Genomic DNA, 26,419 nt, shown 5'->3' with positions numbered 1-26,419 from the left:
AAGTACTACAATGTAGAGTCTTCGACAACAAGCCTGCAAAGTTGCTTTCAGCTGGAGCAAGCGAGATTTGCAGGAGCTCAGTGACTTCTGCCGGAAACAGTAATAGGAGACGGACCCTGGCCCATTCACTTCCAAGCCCTTCCTCTCTCAGCTGCTCCACATTGCCTCTCTTCTGAACAGCTGCAATTGCAATAAAAATTGCCTCTTATTGATTGAGAACATGCGCCATACTGCAGGCATCAGGTAAATATTTCCCTTAATTTATCTCCCTCAAGTTTCCTAATCTTGTTTGTTAGATAGGTCCTCCCTCAATCTGCAAATAAGACACAAAGAAATCAAGCAATTTAAATGAGGTCACACAACCAGGCCTCCTGGACTCCAAAATCTACGTTTTTCATCACTACACTGCAAATACTGCAGGCCAGGTACTATTTATTGAGTATCAAATTACCACTCATTTCATTTGGTTTAACTGCAATAGTTTTAAAAAAAAAAAAGCTAGATTATGAGTTTCAGCTGTACCAAGAAATTATACTGAGATGATATTTAATTATTTATTGGTTATCTGCTATTAATGTTCACTGGCTCAGTAGGAACTATCTGTCCCAGTTTTACGGGGGACTTTAAATTTTTACTCACTCAAAATCTGATGCTGCCCTTTTGAATGGGTCATCTTCCTTTGCTTAATTGGAATAATTCTCAACCAAAGCATTGTTTAGGGCCTAAAAACTTTGCATATTTCATCCATTATGCATGGGCCTTCTTAACTCTTCCATGGTGCTCTTCCCTTAAGCACCACCTGCTTCTACTCCTTCCTGGGGATCATGTCTCAAGCCCTTTATCTGATAACTGCTGATGTACTGAGAACGTTTACCACCAATGAACATTTGCAGGCAATGGACCAGAGAACAAGATCTCCTGTAATGCTGCGCTGGCTGAAACTGTGAGCGTCATGGTGGGGGATGATGCCAGGGGAGTAATAGGAAGTGGCCAGTAAGACAACAGGTGGCACAGGCAGGTGCCTGAAAAGTGCTATATGGGAAAGCAAAAAGAAGTGACTTCACAACACTGCACACATATCTAAGGAGCAAACGAGTAAAAATCAGAGGACTGGGGAAGTAACAAAAATGGATATTGGAGAGCTTGTCATTCACTCAACATTTACTGAGTGCCACCATGTACCACGAAGTGCCACAGGCAATAAGCATACATCTACAGGCCAGCTAGAGACTTTATCCTCAAGGAACGTAGCATCTAGAGGGCAAGACCAAGTATATGAGCCCTTACAATTAATTATGACAATGGCATGAAGGGGTAGGCACAGAAGCATCTAGGGTTGGATGGAAAGGAGCTCAGGAGGTGGTGACAGTTAAGTAGGTCAGTGTGTCTCTGTCTTTTGAAGTTAAAGATCATCTCTTCATTTCTGTTTTCCACGTCATAATCCCATTAACGTTAGTGTCAGCAGAGTCATGAAGACACTATAGTCAGAAATGAGAGTTCAATGTTGTAATTGAATGACTATATATATGACCCCCAAACCTAGGTCCTCCTTAAGTCATACCCTGCACAAGCTGATCAGCACTGCAGCCTTCCCTGGAGCAAGGACAAGGAGTGTTCTCTTATCTTGCACAAAATCACTGAAGCAAGTGCCTTGCGCCCCTGAGACTGAGTCAGAAGTCTATTTGTATTTGGAGTAATTTTAGGGGTGCTGAGGTGATGTTTGGCTTGAGTTTTGTTTGTTTATTTGCTTTTGGCATTGTGGGGAATATATTTTCTAAAGAATTTAAAAAGTCTCATACAGAGAAAGCACTTATTATAACATAAAATTAGAAATAAATAGAACCATCTCATAATTCCCCTATCCAGTTGTAACTACTATTGGCACTTGTGTGTTTTTGCTTCCAGCCTTTTTTAATGCATGTTTTTACAAGGTCAATATTGTGCAATATCTGCTTCTTTTACTTAACAGCATCACAGAAGCACTTCTACATATATTCCAGCCACTTAGTAAACACTAGTTTAAAAGCTATTCAACAATCAAATCAAGTAAAATGTTTTCCACCTATAAATGTTAACAAGTTTTCTAAACTTCTTGTTGGGAAAAAAAAATGTGGCAACCTTTTTTCAGTTAACGTATATTGGCAATCAGTTACTCAGCTGGTGCTGTGAAATCTACTGCTCTGAAATACTAAAAAAGTTCCACTTCAGTAAAGTCAGCCCATGACAAAACCACTAGTGGAATTATTTGTGAAACAACAAAAGGCACTATTTAAAATTACCACTTATCAATCATCATCAGAGAGTAATATTGATTACACCAACCCCCCAATGTGCAATTCAACAATCTTTGTGTGCTGAAAGAATGCTTTGTATCCGAAATGTCTACAGCCCAGTTTAATCTTCTCTTGAAAGACTCTAGGGACACACTAAATTAAACAATGTCAACCAGGATTAGGTACATAATAAGTCTCTGAGGAAAAATGGCAAATGCCAGTCCCTCTGTGAGAATTACCAGTAATTAAAATCTTTCATCACGAAAGTATCATTGCACAATATTACATGCTGATGGAATCTGACTTTCAGTAAGCCTACATCTGCATAATATCTAAACACCAAAAGTTTCCTGAATTCAGTATATATTTTCCATTCTAGATTAGGACTAAATTTCCTTCTAGATTAGGACTATATTATCTCTTAATTTAGGAATATGTGATCATTAAACATTTAAGTTGAACTTGTCTACAACAATTTTCATCAGTATCAAAATATATTCATTCACTTCTCTTCACTGAGAAATGAAAGGGAATTTGGGTTTAGAGTAACTTCTTAGATTTTTAAGCAATAAGGAATTATATTTTTAAGTGTATTATATACAAGTACACACTCCAGAATAAATCTCTTTTGTGAACTGGCTGCAACTTTTCTTTCTTTTCTTACTCCCTTAAGTACTTGGTATAAGCCTCCACACACTCTTCAATCGACCCAATAAAATATCTCTAGGATGAGATAAATATTAAATGGCTCAAATAGTCACTTGTAATATCTCATACAGACACAATTCTCCTTCTTAAAGTATCAGATGGTAATAGTAACAGTACTGAAATTGGAGTCAGAAGACCCAGGCTAGAACACTCATTAACCATTGGTTATAAGAATAAAAATGAGACAATGGAGCCAGGTGCAGTGGTTCACGTCTGTAATCCCAGCACTTTGGGAGGCTAAGGCAAGTGGATGGCCTGAGGGCAGAACTTGGAGACCAGCCTGGGCAACATGGAAGAACCTGGTCTCTACAAAAAATACAAAAATTAGCCAGGTGTGGTGGCATGCACCTATAGTCTCATCTACTCAGGAGGCTGAGGTGGGAGAATCACATGGGCCTGGAAAGTGGAGGCTACAGTGAGCTATGATTACGCCATTGCACTACAGTCTGGGCATCAGAGCAAGACCATGTCTCAGAAAAAAAAAAAAAGAGGGAGAAAGAGATAATGGACATGAAAAATGAAGCTGTACACAAACAGCTTGTCAGAGAAGTCTAACTGTACCGAGGGGAGAGAAAATATGAGGTTACAGATCATTCAATTACATGCACAGATAATATTAGTTCCATATACAGAAACTATATTACAATCAAGGCACACAGTGACGTCACCCCATACAACACACATCATTCTGCAGACACCTGAGGAATCAAAGGACACAGCACACGTCCAGTCACAATTGGGTTTAGAGTTTCCACTGCTTGGCACAAACTATGACCAGCTCCATCTTCAGAGCACACGCAAGGAGCATACTATACCTCTTAAGCAATTCAGGAGATCAGGAGACAGACTCCATCCTGAAGGACAAACACAGGAGTAAAAATGAGGCCCCTGTGAGGAAAGCAGGCAGAGATGGCTGCAGCGGGAAAAGGCACATGGATTCACAGCTGCATGAGAAAGAGAAGAAAGCACCAGTAAGTGGAAAACCCCTACATTAAAATCAAAACAGAGTCATGCTCTTAGTGTCCTTCCAGAGGCCCCAATACTGGGGGGCTTAAGTACGTTGTTACCCCTGTTGTTTTCTTTTGTTTTGTTTTCACTGAACTACTCACACTCAACTTCCCTAGCATTAGGCTTTCAACTTAGAATTCATAAGAGACACGAGAGAGGAGAATGACTCAAGGTTACAGATCAATCCAGTCTATAACTGGATTATGAACAAACAGCCACTGAGTAATCTGGAACTTGTAATAGAAATATGATGCCAAATAATCTGTCTCCTTGCCTGACCTGAAAGAGATCTTTTTGCATTAAAAAAAAAAAAAAAGTTCTGTGTTTGATGTGTGACCTTGTAGTTTACCTAAAGTTTTCCAGATTTTGGTTAGACAATAATCTTTTATTTTTCTATTGATGATATCTCTGTGTCTCCGCACCTTGAAAATCAGGATTCTGTGTGGTCCCCACACACAGGATGTTCCCTAGATCCTATATATTCTTATTACACATACCATGTTATTAATAGATTATTAATCCATTCATTCACCAGAAAAATGGTAGGTATACCAAACACCATTCTAAGCACTGGGGATGCTATAAAAGTGGAGTATATATTCGAGCAAAAAGAAACAGAACTAAACTCAGAGAGAGAGAGAGAGAGATTTCAGAACATGAAGGTAAAGAGCAAAAGAATTATGAGGGGGTGGCTATTTTAGGTAGAGTGGTCAATGAGGGCCTCTCTGAGAAAGTGACATTTGGGTAGAATCCTAAATGGCACGCGAAGCAACTCATGCAGAGATCTGGAAGAGAGATGTTCCAGGCAGAGGGAAGAGCTAGCGCTGAAGCTGAGAGGCGGGAGTCACCTGCTGTGCTTTTGCACCATAATGAAATCCAATGTGGCAACAGCGAGTGGGAGAACAAAGCAGGGAAATAGCAGCGGCCACATGCTGAAGGGTGTGACGAACAATTGGAGAGTTTTGATGAGAGAGGATTAAGTGAAGATGAAGTGACTTATCTCCCTCTCCCACCAGAAAGAACAGTACGGACGCCAAATCTTTCACCTAACCACCCATACCATGCACTTTAGGACAACTCATGCTGGCTACAGCAGAGCACCTAGAAGGCAGTGGTGCCATAATAAACTAGTCCTAAAAGTAAGCTGCTTTCAATCAGAGTGGTAGCTGTAAGAGGATCGAAGGCACTATCTGGTCTGTACTCCATTTGTCAGCTGAGGAAACAGAGACTCATGTGAGGGTCACAGAAGTAGCAGCCAAATGTTGAAATGATATAATTCAGATGTGCTGTTACTATGTCCTAGGTTTGAATTTTCCGTGGTAAATAAAAGTAATGTCAATGTCAGGACTGGGGAAAGTATATAGTGGGGTGGTTTGTAAAGAGAAAAGGAAAATGTATTGCCCAAATAAATGGGTCTGTAACAGTGTGCATTTAGCATTCCTAGGGTCAGTGTTTTCCAAGCTACTCCCAGGCAGGATGTTTCTCTGTATCACTCACAATTTGGTTGTTTCGAAGGATGAACCGCAACAATCCCAAGGGGCCACTGAATATTATACATTACAACTGACTGGTTCCCTCCATGCCACTTGTTGGCTCGCATAACCCGACGAGTAGCACGGTCAGTCCAGTACACAGAGTCTTCAAAGAGAGTAAGGGCATAGGGATGCCGTATAATCTGTGAGTCAGAAGAGAACAGTGAGACCTCATCCAAAAATCAAAGCCAAGGTGCACTGAGTCAAAGAGGATATCTGCTCAAGAAGATGGTTTTCTTTAGCATGTCATTATTTAATAAAAACACAAGGAAGTCATTGTGCAAAAGAGTGGCAAAAAATACACAATTCGTCCTATATCCCACTAAACCATTCAAGAGCCTTTCACATACACGTGTCATTTACTCTTTATGCTTGTCTTGGTAATTACACTGGGCATCTATTTTACAAATGAAAACAAAACTGAAGCACAAAAAGCAAGGTGACGTATCAGGATCACCTACTAGTTAAAAGTTAGATGGAGCTAGAGAGCTTAGAGACTCCTCATCTCCCACTCCCACACCCCAGCCCTCACTCCATCATCAGCACCCTTGTGCCTGCTATTTCCACTGTCTTGTGCTGCCACTCACTGATTCACATCAATCTGTTATAGTTTAGGTGCATCTTTCCTTCAAGTCACAGCAACTATACAATGGCAATTTTTTCTCTTTTTTAAATTATTATTATTATTTTTTTTTATTTTACTTTAAGTTCTGGGATGCATGTGCAGAATGTGCAGGTTTGTTACATAGGTATATGTGTGTCATGGTGGTTTGCTGCACCCATCAACCCATCATCTAGGTTTTAACCCTCACATGCGTTAGGTATTTGTCCTAATGCTCTCCCTCCCCTTGCCCCCACCCACTGACAGGCCCCGGTGTGTGATGTTCCCCTCCCTGTGTCCATGTGTTCTCATTGTTCAACTCTCACTTATGAGTGACAACATGCGGTGTTTGGTTTTCTGTTCTTGTGTTAGTTTGCTGAAAATGACGGTTTCCAGCTTCATCCATATCCCTGCAAAGGACATGAACTCATTCTTTTTTATGGCTGCATAGTATTCCATGATGTATATGTCTATCATTAATGGGCATTTGTGTTAGTTTCAAGTCTTTGCTATTGTAAATAGTGCTGCAATAACACATGTGTGCATGCGTCTTTATAGTAGAATGATTCATAATCCTTTGAGTATATACCCAGTAATGGGATAGCTGGGTCAAATGGTATTTCTGGTTCTAGATCCCTGAGGAATTGCCACACTGTCTTCCACAATGGTTGAACTAATTTACACTCCCACCAACAGTGTAAAAGCATTCCTATTTTTAATGGGGGTCAATAACAGCTCTTTGATAAAATATCTATTTTCTTTATTTTCCCATTTAACTTGTGAAAATAAATTCAACAGAATTTATTGAATAAAAAATATTACATAAAGAACAGGACTGAGAAATATAAATCTAGTTAATTTTTTTTTTTTTTAAACAGGGTCTCATTCTGTCACCCAGGCTGGAGTGCAGTGGCACAATCACAGCTCACTACAGCCTTGACCTCCCTGGGCTCAGGCAATCCTCCCACCTCAGCCTCCCAAGTAGTTGGGACTATAGGCACACACCACCATGCCAGGCTAATTTTTGTATTTTTTTGTAGAAATTGGGTTTTGCCATGTTACCCAGGCTGGTCTTGAACTCCTGGGCTCAAACGATCCACCAACCTCAGCCTCCCAAAGTGCTAGGATTACAGATGTGAGACAATGTGCCTGGCCAAGTTAAGTTACAAATTTTTGCTTGAAAAAAAATTTTTTTTTTTTGAGATGGAGTCTCGCTCTGTCACCTAGGCTGGAGTGCAATGATGCAATCTCAGCTCACTGCAACCTCTGCCTCCCAGGTTCAAGCAATTTTCCTGTCTCAGCTTCCCAAGTAGCTGAAACTATAGGCATGTGCTACCACATTGGCTAATTTTTGTATTTTTAGTAGAGATGAGATTTCACCATGTTGGCCAGGCTGGTCTCAAACTCCTGACCTCAGATGATCCACCCATCTCGGCCTCCCAAAGTGCTGGGGTTACACACGTGAGCCACCGCGCCCGGCCACTTGACACAATTTTTAAAGGTATAGAAGCAACAGATTCACATCTACAGCTCAACTAAATCACACAAGCTATAAAAATCCATCCTGGATATGGCACAATCTGACCATGAACTGGAATGAAAATAATCATTTTCCAGTTAGTCATATGGGATAGACTGCCTCTCACTGTTGCTGGTATTTCCTGGATTGACCTGACAATGTCTATGACACAAAAATTAATTTCTTAGCTTTTCTGATACTCGTCTGATTTCTACCTATCCACGACTGTAGTTTTAATTTGGTTTTCCTCACCACCAACTTACCAAATCACTGGCTATCACCTGTCTCCGATGGTGTCCATTATAATCACAAAAGTCCATGTAATCAAGATAGGAGTCCATGAAGTAAAGCAGTCTGTTGGGGTAGTCGATAGTTAAGCCGCAGGGCCAGAAGATCTTGTCCTGGACAATGACAGTGCGCATGCTGCCGTCCATGCTGGCTCGCTCGATGCGTGGGTGGTGGCCCCAGTCAGACCAGAACAGTAGATGCTCACTGGGAAAGGAAATGAGTTACCAATTGGAGGGGACGTATTTAAATATTAAAAATAACTGTCATTTTAAATAATACAACATCCTGTTTATGCCCTGCTTAAAATAAATCATCTCTGGTTCAGAATATATTCACAAAGTTTATTATTTCCTCTAAGTGTCACAAAGTAAAACTGTCATAACACAATCACAACCCATCTGGGTATTTTTATAATGTTCATAAAACATGTAATACATAATGTCATAACGTAGTACATTATGACATTGAAATGTCTCAATGCCAATTCATGTTTGTTTATAATCCACAAATAGTTAATCCAGAAAAATCCATCTGTCCTTGTTTGTCTACCCTGTCATGTTTTTAGATAAGAAAATCAATTTATTCTTCATCAGGGATTCATCATAAATTTCAGTGGTGTGTAATACTTTACAATATCTAGAAAGTCAACATCACATTGAACATAACTTGCCTAATTTACCATCCTGCAGAAAAGAATCTAAGTTATAAAATATAAGTAAATTCAGGGAAAGAAATCCTCAAAGATTTCCAAACACATGGGAGAATTTCTCTATCTTCCCTTCAGGACCAGCAAGCAAAAACTGCCTTCCTTATATGACTTAAAAGGGAACTCTAATAAACAACATAAAACTGAAGCAGAAAAATCCAGCTTTTTTGTTGTATAATCATGAGTTATCAAAGTTACATCAAACTGGCCCCTCTATGGACTATTACTGCATAAGGTAATTAGAAACTTAATTTTTAATTATATGACATTTCAAAAATTGTATTGCCAAGCTAATAAATCAATGTGATCTTAAAATAAAGTCAACAACAATTGCTCTTATGTACTTTATGAAGAGGGTGATTCAGATGAAGGAGAGATAGCCACACCCAGTTGGACACCTACCATGTTTAAACAAGGGATCATTTTAAATTTTGCATATCAGCAACATGCATATCAGCTACATCATGTTATTGTTGTATTTCCCTCATCATAACCGTGTCAAGGCAACATAATTAAAAAAAAAAAAAGTCTTACTTCATTCTGGGATCTAATGCTAGTCCTCTTGGATTTGTTAGGTTTTTACTAATCAGCACAGTCCTGTGGCTCCCATCAATTTTGGAGACTTCAATTGTTTCCAGAGCATAGTCTGTCCAGTAAAGATTACGACCTACCCAATCTATTGCAATAGTTTCAGTCAAGATGATGCTACTGTCAAATACCTAAAGACAAAAGGGAATAAAGAGTGAATTCTAGAGCAAATAAATGAATGCAAACATGGATATTATATAAAAATCTAGATTAAACCATCTAACTTGTCCTATAATTACTTGTGGCGATTAGAAAATTTTGTCCCCTCGTGTAGCTAACCACCAAATCAAGAGTAGGGTTTTCTGAGAAAAGTATATAAGATTTTGTCACACTAAATATTCTAAGATAGCTTCGTTGTTGGGTTAGTGCATAGTTTCGTTTTGGTTTCAAAAGTTTTTGCAATTAAGAAAAAGCTCTATCCATTTGCTTAGTTGGCAACATTACAAAACGTTACAGTGTTTGCATGCAAAGAATAATACCTCTATTAATTAAGCACCAATAATTACAAAATAAAGTTGTAAGAGGCAGAGGAAATGTAACTATCAGGAGCCAAGAAACTGAAATTCTGGGAGATGGATTGAGAAATATCACTAAATTAAAGCTAAGAAAAGCAACCCCTTAACTTTCCTGCATTTTCCTCTGCTCTCATCCACAAGAAAAGACTGCAAAAGGAACCGTAAAGACGTTGTGAGTTCTCTGCATCACCTGACCTGGAATTCAGAATCATGCATCTGCATTCAGAGGCCACCCTCCTATCTAAAACAGCCATAAACTCGTAGTTATGAACACGCAAGTCTCTTGGGTGTGATGTGGCCCAGAAGGTACCATGAGAGCTACCCAGATGAGGTAAGGCCTTCTCTCACTGGTGAATAACAGCAAACAGACCCAAGACAGAGGAACTAGCCGGGCCAAAGGTCAACAGAAATGTACTTACCACTCTTCTGTCTGTTCCATTTTGAAACGCACTCCAGGTTTTACCCTGAGTTGCATCAGACCAAAAGATACGACCACTAATTGAATCAAAATCAACAGCTACAATGTAAGAACCATTCTCGACTAATGAATAGATATTGTGGACCTGGGAGGTGACACTGTCGGCAATAATTTTGTTCTGACTTGCCACAAGTAACAGCAGACTCTCAGATGCTGTTCAAGAAAAAAATGCAAAAATGTCAGTGATACTGGGAGAAAACACAAAACAACTCTTTAAAACTTTTGATTCAATACTTTTGGTAACAGAAAGAAGGTGTAACTCCAAACTACGGTAAGTTGGTGGGGAGGGGAGGAAGCCCCATAAGAATGATTTTAATCACTTCATTCTTAACCTTAATAGTTAGCTGGTTTTCATGAGTACTTAAAATAGACTCTTTCTTGGGTTATATTTAAATGTGTTTCTAAATACTAGTCTAGAGTAAACTATGCTTACATTCTTCCTTTTACTGTATTTATTTTTGTACTTTGTTTATCTTCCTTACTATTTAATAGATTGTAGGCTTCTGGATAGCAGGAATCATGTCTTAAATATTTCTGTTTTCTGAGGCCCTCAGCTATGGTAGAGAGTTCTAATTCTCCCAACACCCCCTCTCTTCTTTTTCTTTTTAGTAATAAAGCATGCCAAGTTTTAGCTTGGCACAGACTCGCCAGCCAGAGACATTTCTCTCCCTCCACTGAAGTTTGGAGTGACCACATGACTAAGTTCTGACCAATAGGATGTGAGTAGAAATTACGAACCAAATTTCAGGTCACATTCTAAAAAGGAAGCTGCTTGCCTTCCACTTTCTCTTTCCCTTTCCTACTTCCTAAGAGAAGCTAAAGCCTGGAGCATTGGAGCCACATGATAAGGATAACAGAGCAAACCCATGCCCTGGACTGTCTGACATCCAGACTCCTACTACATGTAAAAGAAAGAAACTTTCTGTTTTTGTTTTAGCTTCCTCTATTTGGTCACTTTGAAAGTGGTTAAATCAATGTCCTAATACATAGTAAAAATCACTTTCTTATAGCAGAAATTGAATTAATATTGGTTGAATTCAATTAAGCATTATATAAAGATGCTTAAATATAATATAGAAGTCATTTTAAATTATATAAAAGCCATTTGATATTATTTTAAATACTTAAAAAATCATTGACTTATATATGTTTTAACCTCTATTTTCCAAAATACACCAAGATTTTAATGTGTATTACCCCACTTAATCCTCACAAAAAATTGAGATTTAAAGAGATTGCATAATCTTTCCAGGATTCAAGTCGATCTAACTCCTAGTCAACATTGTCAAATGCCTACATGTGCCATTTGATTTTAAGCTCTGGGATGTGCTGATAAACTGGCTAGGGTTAGTTCAGCAATTACCTGTAACTTTGCAAGTCCTCCCATCACTTTCTAACATGTAGCCTGTATCACATGAGCACCGGAAAGAACCTCTCATATTGTAACAGTGCTGGCTACAAGAGCCTGGAATATCACATTCATCTATGTCTTCACAGGTCTTAGAATCATTGGCAAGTAAGAATCCCAATGGACATAGGCATTTAGCCCCAAAGGGCTCTTGAACACACTCGTGAGTACAACCACCATTGAAATCTGAGCAGCTGTTCCCATCTAGAAAAAAGAAAGAGAATAATGAAAAAAGAAAATCAAGAATCTTTGCTTCTTTGATTCACTGTTATGCAATATTTATTATGCAGTCTCATGCCACCTTCAATATGATGCCCAGACAAGAGCTAAGTGCAGAATTCACTTGGGTGAGTTCCACAGGCTGTTCAGGGTTTGCTCTAATTTGCCTGAGGATTTACCATCCTTCATATCCATTGGAGTACGATCACCTTCTTCACTACAACCCGATAGTATAACTCCATTTAATGCAATGAGAACCCTTGGGAAAATATTGTTGACATCAAGGAAGAAAAGTGTCATTGATAGAGCATGCAAAGACACCTAAAATTGTTTCTCGTTTTCTTCCTCTGAAATTCTACTATCTATACAGAAATGGAAGATAGACAAACATTTAAAAGACCAGAAAATCTATGAAGTGAGCAAATCAAAGGGGAAAGGTCATTGAAACATTAGAGTACACAGATCCGATAACATATCATCATGCCTTACTTTCAGGGCCAAAATGAAAACGCCTAAAGCCACCCTAAGACAGTTCACATGCCTGGGGATGCAAATGCCTTCTACTTCCATGTGTACTCTAACATATTTGTAAGAGTCATAACACAGAACATGCATTAGAAAGGGAAGTAAGTTAATATAATCAGGACATTTTCAGAACAAACACAACACATATGAAATCATAAGAATCTGAAATACTTCACAATCATACCTGGCTGGGGTTCATCTGAGAGTGAGCATTGATTAAAGAGGAAAGAAAGAAATGACAGTAATTAGGATTACATGCCAATCACAGCACTTTAATCACAGCAACACAAATCCCTGGACTTCATTTTTTTGTGAAAAGTTCTGATTGAAATTAGAAAATATTAAAGTTAGAAAAATTAATGAGCACATTACCAACAGAACCAAATTTAATTTGACAATCTAATGGCCTCAATTTAGTCTCATTTTTTGAAACAGAGACATAAAAAGAAGTAAAAACACATAACCAAGTACAAAGGATTTAATCAGAAAATTATCCAATAGTGATGTATTTGAATTCAATTATGGTTACCCCCTACACAGATGCGAACTCATAGAGGAACTGAAATCCTTCCTACAAAGCTACACAGTGACTGTGACGATGGTGATGCACACCAGGCTACTGTTCAGAATGAGTTTATGGCCAGTAAACTGTGGTCAGGAAACTTACTGCAAAGTGGGGACTCATCTGTCCCATTGGGGCAGTCAAAGATGCCATCACACACTACACTCAGATTCACACAGATGTTATGGCCAAGACACTGCCATTGCCAACTAGGACAGCGAAAGGGCTGAGTAGGGCAGTCCTTCTCATCACTCATATCCCCGCAGTCATTGTCCCGATCACAGAGCCATGCCCTGTGGATGCAGTTTCCATTGTCACAGTGGAAATATGATGAAGGGCAAGTCTTAGGGACACAGGCATTGTGCTCATCAGATCCATAGAGGCAGTCTGGATGCCCATCACATTCCCAGAAGTTCGGGATGCAAATACCATCTTCTTGGCACTGAAATTCATCTGAGTGGCACATACCAGGAGGCCTGGTTGCTAGAAGGAAAACATAGGGGGAATCGGCTTATGAATGTAATTTGTGATCCCTTTTATAGTCTAGCCTCAGAGGAAATGATTTTGGATCCAATAGTAGGTTTATAGTAATGACTATGACCAAATTAATATTGAAGGCTAAATGATAGAGTCTTCTCCCACATTGTAGTACATGGAAATATTTCTGTGTGGCAACTAGTGTATCTGACAACAAACGAAGTACAGAATGCACAACTGCTGACTAGCAGATGAGTACCTGTGTCAAAAGAACATCCTGTTTCCTATTCCTGTGTTTTTAATGTTCTTCCAATTGCAGATTCAATAATAAAGTTTATCTATCTTTCTGTGAAAGAATCACCAGAACATTACAATAGAGCTTAAATAGCTATGATTACTTTGAACTTCATGTGTTTAATATCATGCTTGGGTGTTATTATTTTCCCTCAGATGAACTATATCTAATGAAACCATCACACACAAAGTAAACTAAAGGTGATGGTAAATATTCAATTCTTTGCAAACTTTCCACTATTCATCGAGCAATCCTGGAGAGATAGGTAAAAACTGCTTCCCTATTTGACAAGGGTAAACCAAAACTCTCTACCAGGGATCTCACGAGGCAACAGCAAGCCAGCGGCAATTGACAGTTTAACCTCAGCTCATCACAGAATTTTATGTTTTTAATGTGAAACAGGAAAATTAGTGATTAGGAATTTCTAGATGTTGTGCAAACTATAAAGTATATAAGCATTTTATTTAACTTTTCTTTTCAATCCATGGCTTTACACACTACCTTTCTGACACAGGAGGAGAATTCATGAAAGCTTACTTTTTATGGTCTAAAACACCATTGTTCAAACAAATGATCAATTCACTGATGAGTTTTTGCAAGTCTAAAATCCATTTAAAACAAAAAGTGGGCAAATAACGAATCATGTGAGTATAGGTTTCCAGTCTGTGAAGATTATCGATCCATTAGAATTATATTGTATGAAATCCTACTTGAATCCTCCAACTAGAAGAAATTTCTTTTCTCTGAACCTCCATAGAATTTTATCTGTGCCATTTCTGAGACCCTTGTAACTGTCTATCTTGCTTAATTGTCTCTTGCCTTCTATAATCTTCCTTACCAGAGTCTAAGGACAAAGGCCATAAATAACATCTTAGCAGATATTCAACACATAATAGCACAAAGAATGAACTCATCAGAGTCAATACTACATACAGCTCCATGCCATTTCTACACCATGATTTGACCTCTCTACTGAAACTTAAAAGAGACCAGTAAAATATCTTTATATGGAGTAGAGCCTCAAAAGTTTAAACCTGCTAACGTGAGAAGTCCTAAGAAAAACTAAAAATGAAAACAAAAGTATCTAAGAAATATTTAGCCCATCTAAGAGACTATTTGAAGTGTCCATTTATACAACCACTTGATTCTCTAATTACACATTATATGGCAATGTCTACTCAATTTTACTGTATGTTCAATACCGCATTCCTTTAAGGATACTTTCCCCCAGTTTGTCTGAGTTAGGGAAAATGTGTGGCAATATCAATATCAATACTGGCAAAAACGAAATGACCCCTTTGTCTGAAACATGCTGGGTATGTGTTACTTACGACAGCCTGCTTCATCCGAGTTGTCACTGCAATCAAAAACACCATCACAACGATTTGTGACGCTAATACATTTATCCCCACTGGCACACTTGAATTGAGAAGCAGTACAGTTTAATACTAAGAATGAAAGAGAAAAGCATTAGAAATTAGCTCAGGGCTAAAATGACTAAACACTGAGATGTTTCTTTTTTGTTGTTATACTTTAAGTTCTGGAGTCCATATGCAGAACGTGCAGGTTTGTTACATAGGTATACACGTGCCATGGTGGTTTGCTGCACCCATCAACCCATCATCTACATTAGGTATTTCTCCTAATGCTATCCCTCCTCTAGCTCCCCACTCCGCAACAGGCCCCGGTGTGTGATGTTCCCCTCCCTGTGTCCATGTGTTAACACTGAGATTTTTCTAAATAAACACTGTGAATAAAAACAAAAGCAAGGCACTTACCACAACCAACCTCATCAGATCCATCAACACAATCCTTGTCCCCATCACAGACAAAAGATAGGTCAATACATCGATGATTGGGGCAATTAAACTGACTAGGTTGGCATGTCTCTGTCGAATCTAATGTCATCCGAAAACAAAACCAACAAGTTTATTTCCTGTGCAACAAGTACCAGAGTCAAACTAAAAATGGCTAAATAGCTACAGAAGTTATCTCAATTGTACGTGGGTTCAAAATTCTTTCAAATCAGCCACACTATCAAAGTCAGCTAAGCAAAAGAACTCAAAACTAGGATAGGTTTTAGAATTGAGAATAAAAAGATCACAGGGCAGAGTCAGAAACTGTGATTACACCTTGGAAAATAGACCACATTTAGAAAGTGAGCATCATGTGCTTGGACTGGGACTACATTTCATGAATACTATGAAGTCCATGACTCCAGACCAAAGCCAAGCAATGAAGCCCAATTAGGCAACAAAACCAGCATGACCCACATGCCTAGTAGCAATAGTGTGTAGACAGACCCCCAAAACTGGATTTAAAAGTCTAAACAGAACAATTCTAAAAACCAGGGTCCTACCTTGCTGTTAAGACCATAGCCTCGGAGTCAGATGCAGTGGCTGGCCCCACCCACAACATAAAATTATATTAAATACAGACTTATAGGGTATGAAAGCTAGAAGGGATCTTAAAGCTCATCTATTCCGAATGATAGTGACTTGCCTAGTCATGCAACCAGGACTAGAACTTAGCCCAGGGAAGTTTGCTCCATCTTAAACTATTACTGAAGACATGAAATAAAACAACAAGCTAAAGGAAAGCAGAACTGGCAAGATGGAAAACAGGTGGATAAGATCAATGGAAATTTAAATTTTTTGTGCCTCTTTATTTTGATGTCTTTTTGCTTGTACCAAATGAAAAAGAAACATCAATAGCCAAAGGTCTGTATATGTCTATATGACTTTTAATATTGTTTTAAATATATAAATATGTTTAAATATATAAAAATATTTAAATATATAAAAGCTGAGGGATTTTCACTTTTTCAATTCCTATCTGAATTGAACTGTTTGGCATCAGAGGCAGTCCTTGCTTTGCTTCCATAGAACACCTGACTTGCAGGTGGACTCTAAGCATCCCATGCGCAGGTACATGCCTTTGTTCTTATAACCTATTGATACAGATTGACAAGTGGGATAGAAGTACTAAAGAGACGAGGAAAATTGCATGAGCCTTAGAGGAAAGAATGCAAGGCTGTTTGGTTGTTGAAGTCTATTTACGAGGCTGACCAACCAAGAGAAACCAGCTCAAAACTTACTGCAGTTCTTTTCATCAGATCCATCCCCACAATCATTGTCTGTGTCACAGACCCAGTTCTTTGAGATACACTGGTGATTATCACAGGTGTATTGGGTGTCAAGGCAGGAAGCAGGTGCGTGAGTGGGGCAGTTGTGCTCATCACTGCCATCCACACAGTCATTGCGTTTGTCACAGCGCCAGTGTGCAGGAATGCACTCCCCATGGCCACAGGTGAACGCCGAAGATGAACAGGTATTATCTACAATAGTAACAAACTGGTCATGAAGACATTTGTTTTTACAGCCTTTTAAATGAGTTCTTGCCTTACAAAGGCTCAGTTCACCTTTTTTAATGGAGGCATTGTATATAATAAGGAGAAATGTTCATCAAGTGATGTCATCATCATTAACATCATTATTGGCTGGCATTTATTTGGTATTTATCATAGAAAAGGCATTTTTCTAAGTTATGCACACACACACATCATATAAGTTCTCTTTAAATCCTCACAAGAATACTATAAAGTACATATAATTGTCTGCATTTTACAGATAAGGAAATTGAGGCTTTGAGAGATTTAGGAACCTGCCTATGAGTCATGCTCTGGTTGGATTGACTCTAAAGCTCATCCTTAACTTTCAAGCTGTTACTTCCTCCAACCACAATTTCAAATTCAGACTATAGAAAGCTTGAAAATATGTCATATGAAAAGTGCAAATAGATAAAATATTAAGGTAAAATGTTGTGCTCTTAGAAACAAGAAGATAATACACAAAAAAGATGAAAATTTAAGAAGTTTCAGAAAAATGTACAAGTGAGCACTTTATTCTTTCAAATCTGTCACTCCTCTTTCTCTCCAAAAGAAAGGTTATTATTAGTATTAACTTCACCTTGATAGAGATTTCTGAGATTTCAACTGTCTTCTATCTTTTTTTTAATTTGAATGTAATATTTTTGCCTTCTGCAATAGTGTTTATTAGGCCTCAAACTATATAGACTAGATTACCATCAAAAGAAGAATACAAAGGTTAAGCACCATTTCGTTGTTAATTTATTGTACTCTAACATGGGGGGAAAGGAATATAACACATGAGATTTTCCAAAGGCTATGATTGCAAGTAGTTATTCTGTGATAGTATTCTCTCGGTTGCTAAAGGTTAGGTCTAGTTTATTTCTGGTTTTTGTTGTTGTTGTTGTTTGTTTGTTTATTTTTTTGAGGCAGGGCTTCACTCTGTTGCACAGGCTGAAGTACAGTGGCACAGTCTTGGCTAACTGCAGCCTCAACCTCCCTAGCTCAAGCAACTCTTCCACCTCAGCCTCCCAAGTGCAAATTTTTGTATTTTACAAATTTTGTGAAAATACAAAATACAAATTAGCTGGGTGTGGTGGCATGTGCCTGTAGTCCCAGCTACTTGTAATTTTGTTTTTTTGTATTTTGTAATTTTGTATTTTGTAATAGTCCCAGCTATTTGTAATTTTATATTTTTTTGTAGAGACCGGGTTTTGTCATGTTTCCCAGGCTAGTCTCAAACTTCTGGACTCAAGCAATCCTCCTGTCTTAGCCTCCCAAAGTGCTGGGATTACAGGCATGAGCCACCTTGCCTGGCCCAGATCTAGTTTATTTCGATTTGACTTTTTGAGGAGTTTGCCAAGATATAATGACTGCATTGGTCCAAACAGCCAATGTCAAAGAAAAAAATTGTTGAAGATAGTCTAAATCAAGGCTAGAAACCATCCATAACATTACGAATGAAATTTCTTGCTTAGCTTCCTAAAAGCCTTCAAAGTACATGTTAAGAATCTGAAATTCTAAAAGATATTTTTCCCATATAAATAGCCCAAGCTTTTATTTATTTTCTTTAAAGCCCACCTCTACTCTATTCATCCCAGGAAATATCGCCAGTGCATAGCTACTTACTAAGTGTGCCACATAGTTGCTCATCACTGTTATCATGACAATCATCGACCCCATCACAGCGATAGTAATTGGGCACACATCTGCCATTTTTACAAGGGAAGGAAAATAAGCCACACTGCTCCGTGGGTGGTTCATTTGTTGGGTCCCCCTCGCATGTCAAGTGATTGGAAGCCAGCTTCATTCCATAAGGGCACCCACACACTCGCTGGAAATTTGGCACAGGGAAGCAGAAGTGGCTGCAGTCACCGTTAGGATGCGTGGGTTGATTACAGGCATTAGAACCTGCAGAAGCAAAGCCCCGAGGGAGTCAGTCATGTACATTTTCACTACATGGGTCACAGGTTTGATTTGTGAAGGAAAACAAACAGGACAAAACATTTTTCAGACCCAATACTAAAAAGTAGCTTCCTCTTGGAAATCAACCCGCCAAATACAACACTCTACTTAGGTAAGGAAAAGTCCCAAAATGTGTTTTTGCTGACAACATGTTTAAGGCTAGCAGCATTGAACAGAGATTTAAAGTCTTACACTCTTAGATTATGTGAACGACAAGAATATAAAACTACCAGGAGCTAGACCTTTAAGTAATAAGTACTTAAAGAGAACAGGAGCCACTATAACAAATAAATAAACCCATACAAAAAAAAAAAAAACAAAACTGGGCAATCTCACTCACCAGTCTGGATGTTGACATCATACGATTTCAAATGCAGTATGTAAGCAATGCCACTTCGGATAACTGTCATTTCTCCACCATCTGCTTTCCTGACTCGAATAATGGCACCCAGTCTCCAGTCAGTAAAAAATAAATACTCTGAGACGAAATATGGGTAGATTAGTATTTTCAGTCACAGCTAACTTATAAATAAATCACTTGAGAAAATGCAATAGGCTTGTAATGCTTCTTGCAAATATGGTCATCTCCCCCATAAATATCTGTAATATGTTTCTCTAACCATTTTCCTAGTAATGCTCTGTGGAAGTCTATATGTTAATAATACCAGGGTTCAGGTTCAGGCAAGCACATATGGAGTTTTATGATGGCATTTAGTAGCAATTGGATTTAGTTCTGCATAGGTAATAGTGAAAATAAGAATCGGAGAATTCTTCGACAAAGCACGAAATGAGGCCTCATAGGTCTGCACCCACTAAAGCACTCACCTGCTGAGTGCTCTTAGGCAAATACTACACTGTGTGAAGGAGACAGTCTGAATCATTCCTGAGATCCTTCCCAGGTCAAACAGTTCATATTCTATGTTTTAATGAGAGCGCTTAAATTGTATTTTTTTCCCTTGACTTAAATGAGAAGCTGTTGAGAAGGAAAAGTACAGGTCTAGCCCAAAAAGGAACTTTCAGTGTATGTTTGAGGATCAATAAAAATCTCAACACAAGTGTGCATTCACCTACAACCACACTACTAACGTTCCATGATGCTCAGAATGGTGAGAGAGGCGACGTAAGATTCTAAACAACAAAAATTTAATCATGTTCACTTTACACTAACTACTGCAGCAGGAAAATAAACATGTATTTTTAAAAGAAAGAATTGCATCAACGTGAATTTTCTCTTTAAGGATAGCTTAACTAGAAAACTCTAATTAATCAGAAAATGCTTAAGATGTCATAAATTTTATTTGACCAATTTCATTATCTGTGGTCTAATCAATGACCAATCAGTCATTGGACTCCCTAAATCTTTCTAGAGACTGGCAACCCCAGTCCCACTACTCACAAAGGCATCCTAATATACTTAAATAAGTAAGGAGTTTAATAAATCTTTTAGTTCTGTGTGGTGCACAATCAAGAAGATCTAGCCCTTTAGTAAAAAGGTACACAATTTCTATGGTGTTGCACAACAAAAGAACTTTCCAAAAGAAGTTCACAATAAATGGCAATGTTGAAATAAATAAATAATTATTGCTATTTTGGGAATGTTGTGTTGTCCTCATGGGTATGCATTCAAATTTTTTTCATACTGATGAAACCAGAAGATACTAAAACTACATTTTCTTGAATCCCAAAACATCCCAGCCCAGAGCAGAGAAAATTCAACATTTTTATAATGTTTCTATGTGACAGCAAATAGCATGTGTCTGACATCATTACTGAAAAGGGAGTAAATGGATGGCAGCGGTGGGAGGGGGACGGGAGGAGTATTTATAATTAACTCATCAAAAATCCCATGAGCATTTTTTAAATACCACACACTCCTCCACAGATAAACAGACAGCAGGACAAGATATGCAATATACTTACTAACTATTCATTCCACACATACATTCTATGCACGTGAGAAAGTCTTTGATTTATAGTGAGTGTCTAGTCTTTTCAAGCACTATGTTAATTATTCAAAGTAGGAGGTTTCAACCAGGGACACAACTAGCATATACACAGGGCTTTTGGTAGACTTAAACAAAACATGACCCCTCTAACTGGAGTAATCATGGTTTGTCAAACAGACCCAGGATAGATTTCAGTCTCTCCTCACCCTCTTGGCCTGGCATTTTTATGCAGTGCACAAGCTATACAACCATTCACAGAGCTCCTGTTTTCAAGACTAAGCAAACCACCTGTTTCATGGTACCAGGCTACATTCTTATTCCCAGCAACTCAACTCACAACAGCATGCGTGCACTCAAATGAGGAGCTGAGAAGACAGGCAAGCATTGGCTGTGCTCATTTTGACTGCAGTTCCCCAGAAATCATGCTTCCCAGCAATCTTCACTAGTAGCATGAAATTATTTGGAAAGGTTGATGAAAAAACAATTATGTTTCGCTGTTCTTCATAAAGCATAACCTAACACTTCTATAAAACATGGATGATGTCAGTTCTCCAACATTTTGAATAAAAATTTCAAAGTCATTCAGTGAACATATAGTTGATGAATATGTGCAATCGTTTTTTCCACAAGGATTTCTAATGAGATTCTTACAAACACTGGAGAATAATGAAATGCTACAATGATTACTATAAACAGCTCTTGCTGTTTTATTCTTGAAAATGAAGGCAGTAATTTACTGTTTCCTCATGTGATACTTGTATAACTAAGTACTTGAGATGTTGAATTGTATAATGTAATCTACAAAGTGCTGTACGCATATACATTGTCAATATTATACAAATAAATGCAAAACAAAAATCACACTCCAAAAATGAAATACACCATCAACAAACCAAATGTTTTGTCTTTATATAATAGCACCACTTTAAATTTGTTCATTTTAAAGTGGCCAGCTTTTCTGGGGTTGTGAGAATGACACACGAGGATAAGTTTATTGTTGTAACTTGCAATGTATAAAAACAATACATAGTTTTATTGCTTTAAAACATACCTCCAAAGATGGCAAGTCCAAATGGATGTGTCATCTGCTCTATATGGCCCAGTCTTCTTCTGTCTAAACCATCAAAGGTGCTGTGCTCAATTTTATCAAAATAGGCATCTACCCAGTACAATCGTGAAGCACTAAAATAATAAAATATTTAGTTATCTCTTATCCAAAAACTATCAGAGCACCCTTTACACAAAGGGCATTCAAAAACAGTAGGGTCAGCTGACACATTTATTAAACAAAGTTTTTAAAATTTAAATTATATTCATTAAAAATTTAATAGTTTTATGTCCCCCAGAAAGAGACAGCTACTTTTCATGAAGTGGCTTTCAATCGTCTTAGAAAACTTAAAATGTTGCTGTCTTTGAGCCAGAAATTTTATTTTCTCCTTGTGAAATCAACAAGTTAAGAAAAACACTGGTAGTAATCTATGTTTAAAATGTTAAATATATTTCTTCCCTTTTTTTCTCCCATAAGTTACTTTGGCATTTCATCTTTATAAGCTTATTTACTCTATTCCTTTTCCTATATTCCTAGATAGATCATCAATTTCTTGAGAACCATATCTTATACTTTTAAAGTTCTCCCGAAGTGCATGTAAGCAAATGTGCATTTGTTGATTGACTCCAAAGATTTCCTAAACTCAAGATGCTCCCTGTAAGAAATTACACACTGCCTACAGTTCATCAAATCTGTACCCTACTTCAAATGGGGCTTGGGACCCACCTCCCCCATCTTGAGTTTCCACTAAATCTCATCATTCAGCTTTCTCTAGTAATTTTCTCAGAATACTCATGAGTTAATTAGCTTTCACCCCAGCAGTAGCTGGCCAACTATGTTTATGTTCTTTGTGTTCTTATTCAATATCCTTCTCCTATCACCAATTAATTATTTAAAATTCCGCAAGGGCAAGCAGTACCAGTTTCCTTACTCCATCATATCACCCAGCCTGCCTCATTATGTGTTCTGCAGTAAAAGGGAACTAAGTGTCTGGGATGATGATTCTCACTTACGCCCAATCGATGGCCAAGCCATTGGGCCATCCAAGAGTAGTGTTTACTATAGGCAAGAGGTGAGATCCGTCACTCCACGCTCTCATAATTTTAGCAGGACGGAACCAATCAGTGAAGAATAGATACCTAGAAAAAGCAGTAGTAAATCAAGGCTGTTAACACTGGGACAAACTACATGACTTCCAGAGATTTAGAACAAACAGAGATTCTCCAGACACTGCAATTAATTTCGTTTTCTTTATATGCTTTTGAGCTTAACAAATTTAGTGTATAACTGACATAATTCTCCGTTAAAATTTAGTTATCAACATGTAACCAAAGTCACAAATACAAATGGCATTTAAATGGGCATTGAGAGAGGAGAACCACTGTCTTAGACTTCAGGAACTAAAACTATTGTCACCCAACATATTCTCTAACAAGACACAATTCAGGTTACTTATTAAATATTCCACATTATTAAAATAAAATAATAAACAACGAGCAGAGCAAGAAAACAGATTTCAATCTCTTTCTCTCTGGATTAAACATTCAGGATCCTCTAGTCATTCTTCCATAAGGAATTGAGAAATTTGCAGGAAACCATTAATCTCAGATGAAGAAAGCATCCAAATCAACGCAATGCAAACAGTATCTGACCCAAGGCATTTTTTTAATATTCTAAAGAGTGGGAAAAAGATAAGTCTAGAGGCAAAACAAAAAACAAAACAAAACAAAAAAACACCTTTTCCTCTTTTATGGGATCCAGAGGAATCAAAATTAGTCTTTTCCAAAATGTAACTTTCTGAAAGGTAACTACTTCATATCATTTTAAACGAAACATCATCAGGAAAGGAATTCAACAGTTTTTCAAAACCAAAGGCCAAAAGTTTGAGTTAAGACAAATTCATTAAAAAAATAAACTGTTTAACTCACTATAGGGCAATGAAATTTCTTATCAATAATATCAGTTTTAAAATGTGTTTCTTTTATTATCTTACAGAGAGAAAATTAAAGCAGACACTCCAGATGCAGCAAACAGACTTTTTTAGGCACGCAGGCATTCCAGTCAGACAGGTCTGGAATTTGAATACTGACTGTTGCCTAATAGCTGCGGGCCCTTTCACAAGTCACTTTATCTCACTGCGCCTTAGATTCATTCTCTCTAAAATGGGTATTTATACATACCTCCTTCACAACCCAGCTTTGGGATCTGATGAGATTATATACCTAACGGAAACACAGGGATGGATGTTCCCTGGGTAATCAGGCATTAGTGAGTTAGCAGCCATCTTTTTTATCATTCCACTCATATACAACATATAGCTCAGATTTGTTCTAAATAAACACAGTAGCTGTTAGACATATTTAAATAAGAAAAGTAGGAACCAAAAAGGAATACTGTGAACTCTTCTGTCTTTCCTTGTCTGGCACCACTAATGATAGAATGGTAAAACATGAAACTTTGTGGTCTGAAAAACTTTTTATTCTGAAAACTACTGAATGATTAAGCAAGTTTTGCTAAGCTTTATATCAATATATTAAAGCAGGGAAAGAATTTGCGTCTTTCCTGTTAATTCTGTTGCCTATTCACTCCTTTTCTACTGAATCTATATCACATTGTTTGGTCCTCTGCAACTGTGAAAAAAACTACTCTTCAATGAAGACTGAGAAAACCGAAAGTTAGAAGAAATGTTTTGGGTTTAAAAACAATTTTTTTACTCCCCCAGAATAAAGTTTTTTGAAGGAAAAAAGACATAAAATTTAAGGTGATTTCAACTTATACAGTTGAATCTTATATTTGCTGAACTTACCTAAATCCCTAGGGCATCACTTTTCAATGACTGTAAAAGACATACAGTTTCAAGCTCTTAGGAAAACATGAACACACTTACCCGGCAAAAGGATGAACTACCACTGATCGTGGGTTATTTAAATACTGAACTACTGTGCGTCTCGTTTTATCAGCTAGCCTCATGACACTGATACTCTTGTAATGAGAGTCTGTCCAATAGAGATTCTTTGAAATCCAATCAAAAGCCAGACTTTCAACATTTTCCACCCTGTTAGCTGCAAGAATTTCTCTTCCTATAAGTTAAAATATGGACATGTTTTAAACCAAGTATATTTTGTAAGGCATCAGTTTTCCTACTAATGCATACTGAAATTTTGTGTCAGAGTTAGAGCATATTTCAGGAACACATGTGGAATTCTTTTTTAAAAAAAAAAACAAACAAACTGTAAGCTGCTGAGCAATAACATGAGATAAACCTAGAATCTATCCATTCCTCAAACTTTGGATCTCAAAGAGTGGATATGATACTGACAAACAGAACCAGGAATGGTATGGCCTGGATTTACTCCCATGTCCAACCTTCCAGAAAAAAATTTCTCACTGTAGAATATCTGAAGAAGAGATACCTGAGTTCACCTACTACCACCCGGAGACGGCTCTGATAAGCTGACACCACCAGGTACGACCTGAGGGTAACCCTGAGGTATCATCGCCCAACCCTCTCATCAACAGTCTTCCACAGCCACAAAGTTGCCAAGTTTTGAAAAGACCAGCAGAGATACCAGAAAGGAAATCAGAACTGATAAAAAAAAAAAAAAAAAAAAAAAAAAAAAAAAAAAAAAAAAAAAACCACTTTCCTCTTTATGGAGTTGTTATGCCTTCTTTTACCCTCTTTTTTCTTTTTTTTCACTAAAGAAAATTTGAATCAGAATAAACAATGATACCTCTTTCTTTTGCAGTAGGAAGAAAAAAAAATCCTACTACTTTTTCTTTTCATTTATTCAGCAAATTGTGATAAGAAAGTTCTCTATGTGATAGACAGCCAACTATATATTTAGAAAACACAATATTGCTAATAGTGTTAATAATTACAGCTTAGATTAAATGAGCACTTACTAGGAGGCAGAAACTGGACCAAGTACTCTACATGGATTCATCCATCCTCACAGCCACTCAATCAAGTAGGCATTAGTATTGTTCCTATTCTACAGATGAGGGAACCAAGTCAAAGAGAAGTTAAGCATCTGGAAAGAAGTGTGGACACCACCCTCAAGGTAATTCATAGTAAGGTGGTGAAAGAGGAGGAGGCAACTAGGCCAAGAGACAAAAATAAAAGAGTAATGAGTGCTGAGATGGAGAGATGCATAGGATGGTCTGAGAGCACAGATTCCTAATGGACCACATGGCAAAGCGGAGGTCTGGGGTGGTTGACAGACACAGAGACTGAAAACTCCACATGTTCTAGGAGTGTGGCTGGAGGTTAATGAGTTAATGATAGAGGCTAAAAGAGAGGGAGATGTTCATGATGACCACCAGGTGGGGATGGGGCACCAAGGAAGGGGTGAGTGGTCATGCCCTTCCTCTAAGGCCTGTGAGAAGTTGGA

At 37.9% G+C, this 26,419-nt stretch overlaps 1 protein-coding gene across 1 annotated transcript in view; it reads right to left on the bottom strand.

The window, feature by feature from the left end:
- Positions 1–26,419, bottom strand: part of LRP2 (LDL receptor related protein 2) — a 227,500-nt gene that overhangs the window by 103,730 nt on the left and 97,351 nt on the right. Inside the window, exons 17-31 of the mRNA XM_032753385.2 lie at positions 24,916–25,108; positions 23,042–23,167; positions 22,032–22,162; positions 19,375–19,512; positions 18,699–18,980; positions 16,800–17,039; positions 15,481–15,600; positions 15,034–15,150; positions 13,036–13,413; positions 11,580–11,828; positions 10,158–10,369; positions 9,170–9,354; positions 7,905–8,133; positions 5,487–5,664; positions 3,797–3,925 (exon numbers count right to left, since the gene is read on the bottom strand). Coding sequence (XP_032609276.1) covers positions 3,797–3,925; positions 5,487–5,664; positions 7,905–8,133; positions 9,170–9,354; positions 10,158–10,369; positions 11,580–11,828; positions 13,036–13,413; positions 15,034–15,150; positions 15,481–15,600; positions 16,800–17,039; positions 18,699–18,980; positions 19,375–19,512; positions 22,032–22,162; positions 23,042–23,167; positions 24,916–25,108 — 2,907 coding nt within the window. The remainder of the gene's footprint in view (positions 1–3,796; positions 3,926–5,486; positions 5,665–7,904; positions 8,134–9,169; positions 9,355–10,157; positions 10,370–11,579; positions 11,829–13,035; positions 13,414–15,033; positions 15,151–15,480; positions 15,601–16,799; positions 17,040–18,698; positions 18,981–19,374; positions 19,513–22,031; positions 22,163–23,041; positions 23,168–24,915; positions 25,109–26,419) is intronic.

The sequence above is a fragment of the Hylobates moloch genome, unplaced genomic scaffold (assembly GCF_009828535.3).
Source record: "Hylobates moloch isolate HMO894 unplaced genomic scaffold, HMol_V3 SCAFFOLD_1, whole genome shotgun sequence".
NCBI lineage: Eukaryota > Metazoa > Chordata > Mammalia > Primates > Hylobatidae > Hylobates > Hylobates moloch.
This window is presented reverse-complemented; position numbering and strand designations above follow the sequence as displayed.